This window comes from Lasiodiplodia theobromae, assembly GCF_012971845.1.
Source record: "Lasiodiplodia theobromae strain AM2As chromosome Unknown scaffold_47, whole genome shotgun sequence".
Classification (NCBI taxonomy): Eukaryota; Fungi; Ascomycota; class Dothideomycetes; order Botryosphaeriales; family Botryosphaeriaceae; genus Lasiodiplodia; species Lasiodiplodia theobromae.
Genome location: NW_023336527.1, coordinates 47,648 through 64,605, shown reverse-complemented (window position 1 = coordinate 64,605; position 16,958 = coordinate 47,648). Strand labels below are relative to the sequence as shown.

Below are 16,958 nucleotides of genomic sequence, written 5' to 3'. Positions count from 1 at the left end.
TGATTGTTGAGAGCAAGTTATACGATGACGTAAGGAAGAAACGTCTCCGCCTTTCTACGTAGTAGGCGAGCTCTACGGCCACAACTACTGGACTGTCCGTACTTGTCCGGTCGTGCGTGTCCAGCGCTCTGGCAGGTTCTCTGCGTGGTTGATTATCCTACTTGTTGAGAAAGGGGGCTGGAAGCTAGCAACATGAGCATCGTTGATGCGCGTGGTATCTACTCGAATGGAATGTGAATAGCTATGGTCGGTCAGTACTATGTTCCGTGTTAATCTCTAGTGAGACCACGTAGTAAAACATTACTCGTATGCTTGAACAAAGATGATGTGTAGTCGACGCGGGTGAGAGGAGCTCAGAACAATGGCCGAGTGCCTGCTTCCTACTAACTCGTCCAAACGTGGATTAATTTCGAGCCTTATTGTCACATGCTTGGGAGGGAGAAAGATGATTTGTTTTCCCTTGGCTACGGTGATCATTGTGGCTCGTATTATCATGATCTTATCAAGGAGAATGAATGCAACGCACGGGGATAATATTCTTGGTAGTCTCCCTTCAATCCGTTTCGACTTATCTTTGCCGTCAGAATCCTTTGCCACCACTGCCTAAAGCCGCCATCAGCCCAGCCGGCGAGATGCCGCAGGCACCGGATTAGCTCTCACAAATTCCGAGCGCTGACTTTGCATCTCCGATCGTCTGGCTGCCTGCGATCTCAATTTCATTGCCGCACGCAGTAGACATGCCAGCGGACGCCGGGAATAAGAACGACGGGGCAGATATTCGGCAGTGTAGATGGCTGGCTGCACCTTTTCCGAGCTCTCGTGGGGGTTTGGTTTCGAAGGACACGGCAATGGGCCGGGTGCGGAGGGGTAGGATAAGTGGTCTGGTTGATGGACAGGTAATGCTTGGTGTGAGGATGTGGAACTGACTGGAGTTGCAAATTCAGGGCTCGGAGTCATGTGCGAGCTTAACGTGCGTTTGAGCTAAATGCACATGGGATAATCCACCATCCCGGCTTCAAGGTTTGGGGGGGGGGGGGGGGGGGGGGGGGGGGGGGGGGGTGGTAGAAATGGCCAAGATGGGGCGCTGTGGCAGGAAGGATGGCTTCGCAATGGGTCTGGCGGTGCCGTTAGTAAATGTCGTCCATCTGTCTGCTCACACAATCTCGACAGCCTGTTAGCTTTGAGGTTCCACATGTCACATTTGTGCAAGATGAGCATTGAGACTGATTGATATCTATTCTAGTGCTAAGGAGAGGAAAGTCAACGCTCGCAACCATTCACCCCTGAAGCTCCCTCATCCGCGCCGCCTCATCAAGTACATCACGCCCGCTACCACCAACGCGAAAGTCGCGCGAGCGGCGGCGGCCCGGCTCTCCTCATCGGCGGCAGCGCGCTCGGCAACAACAGCACGTTCGGCAGCAACACGCTCGGCCGCGGCGACGGAGCGGCGGCGAAGCATGCTGATGCGCGTCGTATAGAAGACGAGCAGAAGCCGAGATCTGAGGTCGCGGTTAGTCGCAGCGAGACTCACGGCTGCGGCGCGGGCTCCGCCGAGGGCAGCAGCGGCGGCGGCGGCGTCTTCGGACAGGATGCGGACCTGGGTCGCGGCGACGGCGTCGGCGTCGCTGAGCCGCACGGTGAGGCGGTTGGCTTCTTCCTCGAGGGCGTCGATGCGGCCCTGGGCGTCGGCGAGGTCGGCCTCGGTGCTGCGAAGCTGAGTCGTGAGACGGTCCTTGTCGGCGTTGGCTTGGCTGAGCTGGGTCTTGATGTTGTCCTTCTCCACGGCGAGGGCTGCGTTCTTCTCGCCAGCGGCCCGGAGGTTGCTCTCGGTGGCGCTGAGCTGGGCGGTGAGGCGGTCGATGTTGGCGTGGGCTTGGCTGAGCTGCGCCTTGATCTCGTCCCGGTCGACGGCGAGGGTTGCGTTCTTCTCACCTGCGGCCCTGAGGTCGCCCTCGGTGCTGCGAAGCCGAGCGGTGAGGCGGTCGTTGTCGGCGCTAGCCCGGCTGACGTCTGCGTCAAGGGCTTCGACCCTTGCCTGCGCGCGCTCGAGCGACGCGGCCGTGGTCGCGTCGTGCTCGCGCGTGTTCTTGAGCTCGACCTCCATCTCACGAAGCCGGGTCGTCAGGCGGCTCACGTCGGCCTCCAGGGCCTCGCCGCTGTCCTGGCTGTCCTCGAGCTCGGCGGTGAGCGCGGCGTGGCGCTCGCGGGCGCTGCGCAGCTCGGCTTCGGCGCTGCTCTGCTGGGCGGTCAGGCGGTTGACCTCCGCGTCCAGGACTTTGACTCTGGCCTGTGCCTGCTCGAGCGACACGGCCGTAGTCGTGTCGCGCGCGCGAGCGTCCTTGAGGTCGGCCTCGGTGGCGCGCAGCTGGGTGGTTAGGCGGCTCACGTCGGCCTCCAGAGCCTCGCCGCTGTCCTGGCTGTCCTTGAGCTCTGCGGTGAGGGTGGCATTATGCTCGCGAGCCTTCTTGAGCTGGGCCTCGGTGTCGCGGATCTGGGTGGTCAGGCGCTCGTTGTCGGCGCTGGCCTGGCGGAGGGAGGCCTTGGCTTGCCTGAGCAGGGCCTCGGCGTTGTCCTGGTTGGTGAGGATGACAGCTTTCTCCTTACGAGCATCCTTGAGGTCGCCCTCGGTGTCGCTAAGCTGAGTAGCAATCCGCTCCCTCTCGGCGCTGGCCCGGCTCGCTTCTGCCTCCAGGGCTCCGACACGGCTCTGCAAGCCGCACACCTGGGCGCTGAGCGTGGCGTTGGTCCTGCGCGAATCCGCCAGCTCGCCCTCGGCATCTTCGAGCTTGCCGGCGGCCTGGGCGACGGCCTCCCGGCGAGCCTCTTCCGCCGCAGCCTCTTCCGCCGCAGCCTTCTCCGCCCGAGCCACCGCGTCGCGCAGCTCCTTGTTCTCTGCGCGCGATACTTCGCTCTCCCGGTCGGCCTGGGCAAGCCTTCTCCGGAGCTCTTCGTTCCCCGCTTCGAGCTCTGCTCTTGCCTTGGTCTGCTCGTCGAGCTCGCCACGCACCCGCGCCGTGTTGTTCTCGGAAGCGGTGATGCGGGCGAGGAGGCGTCGCTTTTCCTCGCCGAGGCTGTCGTTGGCGGCCGTGAGCTGCTGGGCCTCCGCCGCGGCTCTGGCGAGCTGGTCCTGGACGTCGTCGGCTTGACTTTGGCGGAGCTCGTCGTCTGCGGCGGCGACCCTGGCCTGTAGGTCGACGGCGTTGGCCGTCGTCAGCTGCTGGACCTGCTCCCTCATGGCTCCGGCGAGCTGCCCGTTCTCCCGGCCCAGCCGTTCCCTCTCCGCGACGAGCTGTTCGTTGCTCGCCTGGAGCCGTCGGTTCTCGGCCCGGGCGTCGGCACGGCTTTGGCGGACGGCGGCGACCCTGGCCTGCAGGTTGCCGTTGGCGGCGCGGAGGCGCCGGTTCTCCGCCTGGGTTCTGGCGAGCGGATCCTCGGCCTGGTACGCGTGGTGGATGCAGAAGCGCACATTGTCGACCCTCCACGCGCGGCCGTTGATGGAGTTGCGGCACCGCTGCCCGTCGCTGCAGATTCCGTAGCATTGGCGGGGCTCGGTGTCTTGGAAGGGAGCCGACATTGGTGCTGCTCTTGTGGTGTATATGGAGGGGATGGAGGAGTGTTGGTTGAGATGTGGGGGTTGTGGAGGAGCTGTGGGGAGTGGAGGGCGCGGTTGTGGATGTCGTGGATGTCGGGATCGAGGAGAAGGAGCACAGTCTGGTGGTCCTGATATACATGGTGACTCGGTGATTGTTTTAGAGCAGAGGAGTCGTTCTGTTCAACAGTTGGCATGGTGATATATAAAACTTTGTGTTAGGGGGAAGTGAATCGAGGAAGGGTGTTAACTGCCGACCCCGGTGGGCGCAGACAGGCCCTCAAGATTTCCAACAGATGTGTTAGCATCGCTACCCAGCACGGGACGGGCAGCCTGAACGGCCGGTGGTGCGATGCTAACACATCTTGGAAATCATGAGGGCGGTGGGCTATTAACACATGTTGGAAGCAAGCTGAGGATTGCGAAAGGATGAGACGCGGCGAGCGGTGGTGATATACCACTGCCAAATGGGTTAAGCTAAGCCTGATCGGGAGAGAATAATTGGGAACAAACGTGCAAGCCAGGCAAACCGAGCAAGCGCGAACCCTGTGACGTCCAGGAACACCATATCTGGCCGACTTGTTTCTCTTGTTTGCCTTGGCTTAATTGTCTCTCGTCACACTGCGCAGCGCTGACGCCCATCCGAAAGCTGCTGTCGCGCCAGCCATCACGGAAACAATGAGCTGTTTGCCTCGCTGCGCCGGCAGGCTGACAATACCTTCAGCCTTGTCTTGGCCATACCTGAGATGGATGAAGACAGTTCATACGCCGACACGTGTTTGCATGGCCATCTCTTTGACTTTGTCTTTAATTCTAAACAAGTTGAAAGAAAGGATACTCTGATCATCTCAGGAGGTGACGCACCACGCTAAACGAGCTCGCATGCAAGGCATGCCTGGACTAAAGATGAATTTTTCACTGACCAGTGCGACATGGAACCGAACACAACGTGGCCGCTCCTTTTAGCACTTCAGTACACAATATCAAAGTACACGCCTGTATATAGCACGTGTAACCGCCAGCGCGGCAGACAGTGAAATGTGTTGGAAGTTTCCACCGAGCAGACGGCGTGTTTGCCGATAGTCACTTGTCCGTACGCAGCAGCACGACAAAGAGCGGACTACCTAGATGCAACTCCCATCTTCCAATGGTTGCTCTGGAAGGCGAAAACCCCGGGACTGCATTGAGCCAAACCAATCTCAAATCCTGCGACTGTTTCCACAGCTCTGCGGCCACATGCAGCGAACTTCATGAAAGGATGCAGTGTACGACGGAAGTGCTGCAGAGTACCGGAACGTGGTAGATACTGCAGAAGAGGCCAGGTACCGGGCCAAACGCAATTCCGCTGGTTCCATCTGTTTGTTCAAAAGACCAGGACTACGCTTGACCCCGTGAAGCTGAATACTATGGAAGCACTGCTTGCTCAGTGTGACGCACGTCCTTAACGAAAGAAATCGTATTGCTACCTTAGAAACTAAAAGAAAATAGCAGGGACTTAGGGATTCCCGAAGGAGATCCTGCCCGGAAGTAAGCTGGAAAAGAGAATGTCCGGAGACAGACTCAGAAATCACGAAAGAAAATAGCACCCCGACGGCGCCCGCTGGATCAGGCATGGGGAAGAGAGAGGAAGCCCCTAGGGAAAATGCAAGCATTCAGGAAAGCTATGCACGACGGCGGTATCCGCGGTTACGGAGAGCCTGCTCGAGTTGATCGAGGTTACGATTGGTGAAACGTTGCTCCTCCCGCAACTCTCGAACAGAAGCCCGGAGGAGCTCGTTGTCCTGCTGGGCACGAGCCAGGGAAGCCTGGAGGCTTCTGCTGTCGTCTTCAACAGCGGCAATCCTTCCGAGGAGCACCTGCTGCTGGTTAGTAGTAGTAAGGCCGGCGGCGTCTAGCTGAGACTCGAAGCCATCGAGACGGCCTTGGAACGTGCGGGAGATGGCTTCGACGGCGGACAAGCGGCGGGAAAGCTCGGCGGACTGCTGAAGGTCCGGGACTTCAGAAGCTGTCGCCGACGGGAGCAGCGCGGGACGAGTGGAAGTAACTTCTTGAGCGGAAGCCGAGGAATAACCCGACAGGCCGTAAGTACTGGCCAGAATGTCCTCCATGGGACGCGCGAAGCCGCGGGGCACATGCTCAGCCGCGGAACCCAAGGTCATGTCCATGTCCGCCCGACCACGCTTGTGAGGCGTCGGAAGAAGGGAGCTGGCGTCGCGCTTCTTCCGGCCAGAAGACGTGTTGGCGACAACGGGAGGGTCGTCCGCGGGAGGAGAGGGCTTGGAGAGATCGTGGTTTGAGGGAACAGGAAAGACCTCCGCAGGGCCTGACGTGGAAGACATGAGGTTAGCAGAGGAAGTAAGAGATTGGCAGAGGGAGGTTTGCCGCTAGCGCCGGAAAAAACAGAAGAGGCGAAGGAGAAAGAATACCATCATCTTCGTCTTCTTTGACGTCGGAATCTTCGTCTTCCGCAGCAGTCTGTTGAACGGCCTTGATATCTTCAGCTCCTTGCTCTTGAGAGAAGGCGGACTCGGGAGCTGTGAAAAGATCCGGATAAGTCAGTCACTCGTTTGAAAGACCGACCGAAGAGAAGCACCGAGGAACTTACTCAAGACCTGAGCTAGAGGCTTCTTGGGAACAAAGTAACCAAACGGTCCTGGCACGGAACCTTCGGTGAAGATGGCGGAATTTTCGGGTAGAAGGCGACGGTAACGCTCACGTATGGCCTCAAGATTGGAGTTGAGAGCCGAAATGTTCCGAGGCTTCTGAAGCAGGGACGCCGTAGAAGGAGCCTGCTTGGATCGACGATGGCCAACGGAATTGAGACGGGATCTAGGAGCGGGAACGGTGGATGGAGCATCTTTCTGCTCCGCGAAGTCCTCGGAAGGAGCCATGTCAGGGACCCAGATCGGGATCCTTGGGCGAGGACGGAAGTGAGTGAGCTGCTGGAAGGGAGAAGGGGAAGATGAGGAAGGATGAAAAGCGGCTGGGGTTCCGAGGAATGGCAAAGAGAGCCCGGAAGGTCACTCAGAGGGCGTTTGAAGAAGATGAGGATCGTGCCGGCTGCGTTTGCTACAACATGTTCGATGCCCGATTAGGCTTAGTGTAGTTTGCTTTAGACGCATATCGTCCAAACCCACCATAGCGACTAATCGATCATCCATCACTACCATCAGAAGAAAAGGAGGAGGAGGTTCGATCTGAGCGAGATGTAAGGAAGAGTTGGTGGTCCGTGGGCAGGACATCTACTTTGGAAACATCATAACAACACTCCTCAGCCCACTGCCCAGCGCACTCCGCATCCCGATCGAATGAACACCTGCTGGACCCCGAACGATCACAAAAAAACCTTATTAATCAGCACACAGTCAAGATCGGGGAAGCAAAGGGCGCCAAATCCAGCCTGGTCGGGCTCGTAGGAAATCGGGTCGATGCCGAAAGGCTGTGGGTATTAGCACATGCGAACTGGCTCCGAGGGCATCAGCGTAAGTCTCGACCAAAGTGCTGGTTAAGGACGAAGCGCAGGCTCTCACCGTAAAGCGCGTCGTTGTTCATGTTCATGGCGGCGGAATCGTTCATGACGTTACAGGGGTGAGGGCGAGTTTCAACGCTGCTCGAAGTTGAAATCGTCATCAAATGCAGTTTGACTTTAGCTCCGGCGTTTTCGCGAAGGGGGGGCCGGGAAGTGTGGCGATGAGGCAGAACTCCTTGCTGATAGTCTCCGCGGATGGCATGGAACACGGCAGGCGTCCCGAGGAAAGTTTCCTGCAGGGCGAAAGCTCTTTTGGAGCTCACCGACGCTATCCCAGAAAGTTCCATCCTCCGTCCAGCTGAGCACAGCACGCCTTCGAACTTGAACAGAATTGAGAAGCAGGATAGCGGGAACCTCCACCCCATGCTTGCAGCCTAACGGCCTGCCATCATATACACAGTAGGTCGAGGCGAGACGACGGAGCTGGCAGGGGCCACAGTTGAGTGCGAGCGCCGGTTGGCGTTCCCGACTCTGTGGCAAATTGCCCGCACTATTCGCTTGCGAGAGTTGGGCTGTGTAACGGCCGGCTGTCGAGTCGGCATGCGCACCGAGTGGCTGCCTGCTGAAAGCGGAATAGCCTTTTGTTCTTTCTCAACTTTTCAGATTTCTTGAGGGTTGTATGGAGGAACAAATATAAACTGTGGCCCCTACGTGAGGCTGATGTTAATCTCTAAACAAGAAATGGCGTTTCCAGTCTCTCGAAGGCTCTGTGGCAGATCCCAGCTCGCAATCGCACCTGCTCTGCGGCCTGCCGAAGGCGGAATGGCACCCATACTTTCTCAGCTTTTTCAAATTTCTTTTTACCTTCCTAACAGCCACGCAGTTGTGTCCTCTACCCAAGGTGGATATTATCTGTCTTTGGTTATCGGCGCTTACCGAGATCGCTGTCATGCCCCTCGTGTGCTCAACCTCAGAACCGCAGGGTTACCACCAGGCGACAGTGATGGACAAGAAGGTTATACTGAATGCAATAGGCTCTGTTACCATCAATTGGGTTGCAATCACAAGCGCATCCAAGAAAAGGGTGGCGAGCTGTGGAACCACGAAGCTCATGCATGATCCTTGCTTCATTTATGAGGCTATCCAACAGTGCTTATATAGCTGTAATAAATGAAGAAGCGGCGTGTTAATTAGTAGTGTAACTAACTGCAAGGTAAGGTGCCGTCGGATCACGCCGGGCTAGGACGCATCAGGAGATAGTCGCCCGTTGGGGCCCCGCGAAATCTTTGGCGCTTGCTACCCGAGCAGGTGCAGCCGACGCCGCACAGTGACCAGAGCTTCATTCTCCAAGCCTGCGTTCCGCTCACTCTGACACTAACCTAGCGGCTCACCTTTTCTTTTACTGCTCCGCCATGGCCAGCCAACAGCGTCTGCGAATCCTCCTTGTGGGCAACGGTGGCCGCGAGCATGCCATCGCCTGGAGGCTTGCACAATGTCACTCGGTCGAAAAAGTTTTCGTTGTCCCCGGCAATGGAGGTACCGCCATCGCGTCGCCCAAGGTCGTGAACATTGACGACATTGCGCCCGACAACTACAGCAAACTTGTCGCGCTGGCCCAGACAGAAGGCGTTGGTCTCGTGGTCCCTGGTCCAGATGTTCCTATCGTCGACGGCATTGAAGGCTACTTCCGCGCCGGTCAGTGACTTCCTGCGTACCTAGTGAGACCACGACACTGCTGACTCATTCCCATAGCCCACATCCCGTGCTTCGCGCCTTGCAAGGCTACCGCTCAAATTGAGGGGTCTAAGGCTTTTGCAAAAGGCTTCATGCAGCGCCACGGCATTCCGACCGCCAGGTACAAGACTTTCTCACCTGGCCTGTGAGCATGTCCGGTCTATCGACTACGACGTCGTCATCAAGGCATCGGGTCTTGCAGCAGGAAAAGGCGTCATCATCCCAGAAAATACTGCCGAAGCACTTGAAGCGCTTGCGGAAATCATGGTCCAGAAGTCACTCGGTGACTCTGGCGACGGAGTTGTCGTCGAGGAATTGTTGAGAGGCTACGAAATCAGCATCTTGACCTTTTGCGACGGGCAAAATTTCAAGTCGCTCCCACCTGCTCAGGACCACAAAAGCATCTTCGACGGTGACAAAGGTCCCAATACTGGAGGAATGGGCTGCTACGCGCCCGTCGATGTTACTGATGCGAAACTTCTAGCCGACATTGATGACACTGTTCTTGCGCCGACTTTCCGCGGCTTGAGTGAGGAAGGTAAACAAAACGCCCTTGGCCTGCTCCTTATTGGTATCGTACTGATCTCTGACTCAGCTGAACCCTTCATCGGATGTCTGTTCACTGGTTTCATGATCACCGACTCTGGTCCAAGGGTTCTGGAGTACAACGCCCGTTTCGGTGATCCCGAGACCCAGGCTTTGCTGCCGTTGCTTGACAGTGATACGGACCTGGCCCAGGTGATGCTTGCATGCACTCAGGGCAATCTTTCGTCCGCTAGGGTCTCTGTCCGCTCTGGGTATTCTGTAGCCGTCATTCTCGCCTCCAACGGTTATCCCGGAACCTACCAGACAAATAAGCTCATCACAATCAAAGAGGGAGGACACGGTAGGACCGACCTTGGAGCTCTTTTCAAATACATATATGCTAATTGTGGCGCTCCCGTAGTTTCAAGGGAGGAAGCCACTCTCTTTCACGCGGGCACGAGGGAAATTGATGGGTCCCTTTACACCGCTGGTGGCCGAGTCATGGCCGTTCAAGCTCTCGGCGACAGTCTCCAAGAAGCCCTCGACACGGCATATGCAGCCGTCCAGGAGATTAGTTTCGATGGCAAACATTTCCGAAAGGATATTGCTCATAGGTATGTACCGACCCGTCGCTGGGTGTGAGCCAAAGCTGAATACTTGCAGGGCCAAATTTATATCAACCTGAAGGTTGGATCAGGGCATCTTTTCCGGTAGAGTATTTCTAGAGTGCTGTATGCTTTTAGCACGAAAACCACACATTTCGTCAACTGGGAGCATTGGGGAATCTCTTTTATTTCTCGTAAATGTTCATACATACTTTTGAGCGATGTCTTTACGCGAATGCATGCCTTCAAACTGTACAGAATTCGCCGCTTCATACGCTGTAGACATAGATTTGCTGAGAGTGCTACAGAATACGCAAGCGGCGAAGACTCGGCCGCCTGAAGTTATTAGCTCTTTGCTTTCGTCGTATTTGGTTCCTGTATGGAATATAAGTGTTCCTACAATAATAAGTCAGAGAAGCATTACTGTAATGTAACGTTCACTTACATTCTGGCATCTCTTCCATGGGTATATTCTTTCCTGTTTCGGGTGCGGTGGGGTATCCCTTTAATACGAGCACGACGTTTGCAGCAAACATGTTCTTAAAGGTGAAAGGTATCCTATCCAACTTCCGCTCCAGGCAGGCGAGCAGTACCTCGACAAGGTCGATGTTTTGGTCGAGTAAAGGAAGCAGAATCTACGCTTCTGGGTCTCCGAAGCGAACATTGGATTCAATCAATTTGGGTCCCTCAGTGGTCAGGATTACGCCGATGCATATGATCTCAATGAACGGGGTGCCTAGTAGTAGAGATGTAAGATTACGTGAGCCATTAAGAGGACCTTACATACCTTCTTTTTACATACCATCGATGGTTGGCTGAAGAATTTCTTCGTTGATCAAGTGCATGTTAGCATCAGAACAGAGGACTGTAGGCGCATGGCACCCCATCCCTCCGGTGTTTGGCCCAACGTTCCCATCGAATACGCGCTGGTGGTCCTGTGCTGGAGGAAAGGTTTCTATAGAACAACCATCGCCTATCATGACGATGCTGATCTCATCTCCCTCCAGGCGCCCCTCAATCACCACCTCATCTGCCGCCTTACCGAACTGCTTCATCACCATCATGCTTTCTAGACCTGACACGGCCTCCTCAATGCTAGTTGGCATGAGGACACCCTTCCTCGCTGCCAGACCCGACGCCTTGATCACCACCGGTCCTTCAGCTGCGTAGAGGTATTCCTTCGCTTCCGTAAAGGAGTCGAAAGCCCGATGGCGTGCAGTAGGAATCCCGTGCCGGTTCATGAAAGCCTTGGCAAAAGCTTTGGAGCCTTCTAGACGTGCTGCCGCTTCGGATGGTCCGAAACAGCAAACCCCGGCTGGAGTAAATCATTGTTTAATAAGATACTGCGTTTAAACTGGATGAGTAGCGATTTCGTACCTTATTGGAACTTGTCGACAAAGCCGCCCACGAGTGGTTCTTCTGCGCTTGGAACAACGAAATTGATCTTCCTCGTTTTCACAACTTCGAGAAGATCATCGAAATTCTTGGCACTAACGCCATTGACGTTGGCAACTTTTGGCAAAGAGTGATCCGTTCCACCATTGCCTGGAACCACAAACACTGCTTCGACTAGAGGTGACTGACACAGCTTCCAGGCAAAGGCATGTTCTCGACCCGCGCTTCCGACGAGTAGAATCCGCAGATGGTCTCGCGGAAGCGGCATGGTGAACAGGGGATAGAGAAGTTAATTTGAGAACAAGGTAAAGATTAAAAGTGCCAGTTTAGATCTCGAATTGGTCTATTTATATACGTCTAGCAGGTAATTATCCCCTAGAGAATGAAACTGGGGTAAATTATAATAAGTAGATGCCTTTTTTTTACGCGGGTTCTTTTCCTATTCTTCCATCTTCTCTTCCTCCGAGTCCCGTCCCCCTATTCCTCCTCTAATTCCTTCTTATCCCTATACGTGTACTCTCCTACCAGTACTTAGTTAGAAGTTAGGGGTAATTACCAAATAGCAGTACTTTCGCGATTTTTGGACTAAATAGCAGTTTTTAGGCCTTAAACAGCACCTTATCGTTAAAACGTTAACGTTCTTATATAATATCTATCTTTTTTAATTAAATTAGTATTCTTTAGCATCTCTAGTATTATAAAAATATAAAAAATAATTATATTTCTTATTGCGTTGACGTTCTATAGTGGTTTAAATATAGTGGGTTTTAGTGGGTTTTGGTGGTGATATGCTGTTTGGCCCTCAGATGTACTGTTTGGTCCGGTCGGCGCGAAAGTACTGCTGTTTGGTAATTACCCCTACTTGGTTATCGTATACTATCTTAAAGTTGTATTCTAGTTCAAATTCGTGCAGTGTCCAGCGTGGTTTTCCGTGTTTGCGCAGGCGATCATTCGTCACGTTGTGGATAATGCATGCCGGGTAAAATTCGTCGGGGGAGAGCATTGCGAAGAGACCTCCGCTAATGTCTGCCGCCGATCGATGGGGACCTGATCACACCAGTCCGCCAAGGAGGATGATTTGCGAGACCTGCATTCAGCAGCTGAGTGCGCATTCGTGTTCGGGGTCCTGGCGGTATTCGGCAACGGTGAGATTCAGTTTGGGAGTAGAACAGCCCCGCGACGGGTACCCCAGCAGCTTTCCCTCGCGGTTGATCATGCGGTGGTTATTCTCGGGGTTCTGTCGAATAACGCCGGTCTCGCCGGTGCTCTTGGCGAAGCTGCTCTCAGAGCCGTAGTTTGACATTGTGGATTATTATGGTGACAGGTAATTGATAGTAGAGCTTATAGTACTGGAACGAATGCTTATTTGTAGCAAACGATTGAGAAGAAAGAAGGTGTTGCGCTAAATCTATTTCATGCTCGAGAAGGAATTTAACGGTTGCTAAGCCTTCTTAGATAGGACTAGGAAGGTGTTTAGCTCCATATTTACACTTATCGAGTTAGTATAGCGTGGGCTTTATTTACTTTTGCTGCCAGAACAGCCTGAATATACTGATGGGTAGCGTTTCCAGGCAGTAGAAATGTTTCACCTCCCTAATATCCGGAGAGTAGTAACCGCTTCGCCTTTCTAAATAGGGCTAGTGTAGCACGTAACCCACACGTAAATCTTGTAGTATGGCCACAGTACGAAGAAATAACTAAACGTCTTGTCTGAAACTATCTCTATGCTACTGCGTTCGCAACATAAGGGAAGATCTTGTCGTTTCACAACAATAGGTTGCAATAACTTGAGGATAGGCAGTGCCGCTGTGATCGGCTCGTATTTGCGTATCGTGGTCTTGTTTGCAGCTTAACAAGACTGGTCAGCTTTGTTTTGCCGGTGGATATGGTATCAAGACCCCCTGATTTGAGCGATTACTTTTGTCTGTGGGACTGTTTTAAGCACCATGATGCAGTGGAGTTTTGGGTGCCGTCTCTACTTCTAAGTCATCCTCGTCTTCGACAGCCTTGGCCTCAGTGCAGCAATTTCAAGCTATAACAAGATGAGAATCAAGATGACTAATAGCAACAAAGGCTCGGCGGGACGCTGACAACACCGAGCCGCCCCAACTATCCGATGCAGTCGACCGTGCCCCATCTACCAACACACCATAGATAGATGCGCATGACCAGGTGGAGATGCGGAGATTCTATTCTTGTGAGGGTTAAGCAAACCGCGTAATTCGAGAATCGTCGGGCTCAAAGCAAACTCGAGCAACCGGGGCTCCAAGGTGATGGCGGCATGTCGAGGGATGCTGTGGACAAGCGCGAAGGCAAGCAAGAAAAGACTTATGAGCCAGTCTTGCCCGATTGGGGCAGGCTTCAGCCAGCCGGGTAGGCTGCGGACGTATCTAAGCCTTCGGCGTAGCCAGCTGCACCCGCATCCATAAGGTTACTGGTGACGCTGCGAGAAACTGACGTCTCTCACCCCACAAGGGCTTTGGACAGCTCGCGGCGCTCTCCCTGGTAACTCCAGTACAGCATCCTTTCCGTAACGAGTGCCGCGAGTGCGTCGTGCGCAGGCACCGCCCACCACCACCCGCCGCTTCTACTAGCTTCTCTTGCTTAGGCCTACCTGTCTTTCTTACGCATCCCCCCTGCCCGCTGCGTCACCGCAACCGTCGATCGAGGTGCGAAAAGTAATCATCCTTTCTGTGCAAAGCTGACTTCACCTCAGGACCGTCCGCAGCTGCCGCCGTTATGAGCGCCAACTCCTCCAACTCCTCCGACTCTCCCGGGCCTGAAGGGGCCACCGGCGGCAACGGCAGCAACCCCATTGGGATAGTGCGTCAGCTGGCCATCCCGATTAGCAACAACATCGAGGGGCCGACCGACTGGCCTCGCATTCACGAGATCACGCTCGCACGCTACGACGAGAGGGGTGACATCCTTCTCATCTGTCGGGAATTGACAGAGATGCACGGGAATGGCTTCCAGCGCAAGATCATTTTGTGGTAAAATTTTGAGGATTACGAGGAGCAGCAGGGCTTGGACAATCGGGAGAGTGTGTGCTGTGAGGTCGCGTGGAATTGCTCAGGCGATGAGGATTCGGACGACGCCGGCGCCAACCAGTGCTACGACGGCAACGCGTGGGATTGGAGGGACAGGCGGCTGAACAAAGCAAAGATGATTGATCTCTGGAGGCGACGGTCTCGAGTTTAGAGGCCTAGCGAGGCCGCTTAGTTTGACTCTTGCACCGGGCTTTTTCATCTTCTGGCCTGGCTCTCCCGATTTGCAATGCGGCGGAAAGCGTTTTCCGGCTGAGCTCTCTGGAGTTGAAGAGCGGCGGCAGAGCTTCTTTGGTTCCTAGGCGTTTTCCTCTTTTACTACCCCTACCTCCGACTAAGACTTTTTTTCTTTTTGCACTTGGCGCCGCCCGCCGTACTTACCCGGGTCATCAATCTATCGGCGCGGCCTCGCCCATACCCTACTATCCCTCACTCGATCCCTTGCGCGGTAGGAGATTTCGTGGGCGTTCTCTATCTTCTCGAATTCATCTTACTACCCAGCTACGGTGGCTTTTATCACTGTGACGTTCTATAGTGGCCGAGCGTGCAGCACTGGTATGCAAAACCAAATTCCACACCTTGCAATAAGCTTTCGCCAGATCACAATATCAGAATCCGTCCGAGGAAGTAGCCTCTCCTTTGACCGTGTCGCTTAAGCCACTGCGCTCGGTGATTGTGCTGGTTGTGCGGAATTATACGACTACGTGCCCACCTACACATCCGCAGCTTCTCTGGCTGCTGGCATGGAAACAAGCAACCTGCAAGCCACGAGACCATGTAACCAAAGAACCTCCCTACCCTCACCCGATCCAGAGTCTTGCTGAGCTCCTCATCAACGCTAACGATTGCATTGTCCAAGCTGGCCGACACTAGACCTTTTGAATCCCCAAAGCAAAGACCTTTTGAATCTTCATAGCTAACCCTTTTTTAACCACAAAAGCTAACTGAACTTTTGCACTCACCCGAGCTGAAGGTCCTTCAACTACCAAAGCCAAAAGGTTCTCCACCCACCATAGCCAGGCTCATGCGAGGATCAACCCCACTTGCGGTCCGTTAGTCAATCTCCTCGGGTGACCAGACCGACACTGCACACACGCGATCTTCCTTCTGACCAGCACCACGGATATTCTGCCCGCTACCCAAGCCGACGGTGGCGGCGCTGGGCAACGGAATGCTGCCGAGCGAGTAGCTCCGAGCATTGCAGTACAAATGCCGTCGAATATAGAGCCGGGACGGCGCGCTGCAGGTTGGGAGACGACGACAAGGCGAAGTTGTTGACGACACACACTCCTGGAACGGTGGCCTGTGGCAGAGGGTGACGCAGTTGGTGCGCGAAGGGGAGGAGGAAGCCCTCGGCCCGGGATCGGCGCCGCGAACAAAGGCCCTGAAGCTCCGGCTGCTGGGCGGGGTCGTCGTCCAGCAGGACCCACGCTGCGGTTGAGATGCATGTCGGAGGGCGGAACTTGGGGTGGATTGGCATATCGTGTTGCCCCCCTCCTCCCTGTCGGCATTTATAAGCCAGGGCGCGCCGTGATTCTTTGGCGCTTGAAGTAGCCGGTTGGGTATAGAGCAGGGCCGCCGCTGCTACAATGCCAGCCTTACGCCAGCCAGTGAGGGCCAACGATGGGGGCTAGGGCAATTTGAGTAGTTCCCTCGGCGGCGGGAGCGACATCTTGACCGCATCGATGGTTACAGCGGGCGGCACTCTCAGTAATGGAACAGTCGCAACGCGAGCGAGCGGTGACGCTCGCCTTTGTTAAAGGAGAGGGCATGTCTAATGGGGCGTCGCGTGCGAGAGGGTGAGGAGAGGAAGCGACCAGAGATTGAGAATGAGGTCGGGGACAAGCACTGGAAAAACGAGTGTCTACTCACCATCGGCTTGTTTGCCTCGCTGCTACTGACGCCGAGGATGGCGCCGCCGGCCTTCTTCGACTTGTCATTATAGTCATCGGTCAGCGTAGGCCAGGCGACGACGGTGGTGGTGCGGTGAGAGACATGGCGCCGATCATGAGCGGCGTGTTGGTATAGTAGCATCCAATGAATCAACGAGCCACATCCGATTGCAAACACTCCCATCGACGCAATGGGAAACTGAAGACCAAGTCAAATGTGAGTCGATCTCATTCGCATCGTGGTCGCCTCTCGAGGAGAAGCCGTTCACGGAGGAGGAAAAAAAAAAGAAAGCACCTGACCGACGCATTCCCACGAAGCCCTCTGCATCACCTGCGGTCGCTCTTTCCGCCACAGCCGTTGACGCCAACGGGCTCGAGCAGCGCGCTGAGCTCATCGAGCTCAAGGTCCAAGATGCCGTTGCCATCGTCAGCAGGGGATCGCTTGTCCTGCTTCGCAGAGGAGCCGTTGGGAAGTTGGGGCCCGCCGGAAGGGACTTTGACCCAGCTTGCCTTGTCGTTGTCAGGGCGATTGTTGTGTAGATCTGAGGATGGGATCGAACTTACATCGCGCTTGCCGTTGGTGAGGTTGGATTTCTTCTGAGCTGGCATTGTTTTGTGTACTCGTATTTCGCGGAAGATGTATCGGCCTTGTGTGGGGTATTGATCGAGATGGATTGGCTAGATTTTCGTGTTGCGTGTTGA

General features: G+C 55.0%; 7 protein-coding genes across 7 annotated transcripts; 3 read left to right on the top strand and 4 right to left on the bottom strand.

Annotated features, from left to right (window-relative positions):
* Positions 1-1,294: 1,294 nt before the first annotated feature.
* On the bottom strand, positions 1,295-3,574 carry LTHEOB_11316 (uncharacterized protein; the record flags this gene model as incomplete). The annotated part of the gene is made up of 1 exon (XM_035508059.1): positions 1,295-3,574. The coding sequence occupies one exon, from the start codon at positions 3,572-3,574 to the stop codon at positions 1,295-1,297; it is 2,280 nt and encodes a 759-aa protein (XP_035366533.1).
* A 1,676-nt stretch (positions 3,575-5,250) lies between these two features.
* Positions 5,251-6,480, bottom strand: LTHEOB_11315 (Surface layer protein; the record flags this gene model as incomplete). Its single annotated transcript, XM_035508058.1, has 3 exons — positions 5,251-5,912; positions 6,016-6,123; positions 6,195-6,480. The coding sequence occupies 3 exons, from the start codon at positions 6,478-6,480 to the stop codon at positions 5,251-5,253; spliced, it is 1,056 nt and encodes a 351-aa protein (XP_035366532.1).
* Positions 6,481-8,470: 1,990 nt separating this feature from the next.
* Positions 8,471-8,941, top strand: LTHEOB_11314 (putative bifunctional purine biosynthetic protein Ade1; the record flags this gene model as incomplete). The annotated part of the gene is made up of 2 exons (XM_035508057.1): positions 8,471-8,753; positions 8,811-8,941. 2 exons carry the CDS (start codon positions 8,471-8,473, stop codon positions 8,939-8,941), a joined length of 414 nt encoding a protein of 137 aa, XP_035366531.1.
* Positions 8,942-9,056: 115 nt separating this feature from the next.
* LTHEOB_11313 (Phosphoribosylformylglycinamidine cyclo-ligase) lies at positions 9,057-10,002 on the top strand (the record flags this gene model as incomplete). Its single annotated transcript, XM_035508056.1, has 4 exons — positions 9,057-9,330; positions 9,388-9,678; positions 9,739-9,931; positions 9,981-10,002. 4 exons carry the CDS (start codon positions 9,057-9,059, stop codon positions 10,000-10,002), a joined length of 780 nt encoding a protein of 259 aa, XP_035366530.1.
* Positions 10,003-12,410: 2,408 nt separating this feature from the next.
* On the bottom strand, positions 12,411-12,620 carry LTHEOB_11312 (Mg(2+) chelatase family protein/ComM-related protein; the record flags this gene model as incomplete). Its single annotated transcript, XM_035508055.1, has 1 exon — positions 12,411-12,620. One exon carries the CDS (start codon positions 12,618-12,620, stop codon positions 12,411-12,413), a length of 210 nt encoding a protein of 69 aa, XP_035366529.1.
* Positions 12,621-14,056: 1,436 nt separating this feature from the next.
* LTHEOB_11311 (Hydrolase) lies at positions 14,057-14,314 on the top strand (the record flags this gene model as incomplete). Its single annotated transcript, XM_035508054.1, has 1 exon — positions 14,057-14,314. The coding sequence occupies one exon, from the start codon at positions 14,057-14,059 to the stop codon at positions 14,312-14,314; it is 258 nt and encodes an 85-aa protein (XP_035366528.1).
* Positions 14,315-16,583: 2,269 nt separating this feature from the next.
* On the bottom strand, positions 16,584-16,865 carry LTHEOB_11310 (Microtubule-associated serine/threonine-protein kinase 4; the record flags this gene model as incomplete). The annotated part of the gene is made up of 2 exons (XM_035508053.1): positions 16,584-16,766; positions 16,821-16,865. The coding sequence occupies 2 exons, from the start codon at positions 16,863-16,865 to the stop codon at positions 16,584-16,586; spliced, it is 228 nt and encodes a 75-aa protein (XP_035366527.1).
* Between the last annotated feature and the right edge of the window lie 93 nt (positions 16,866-16,958).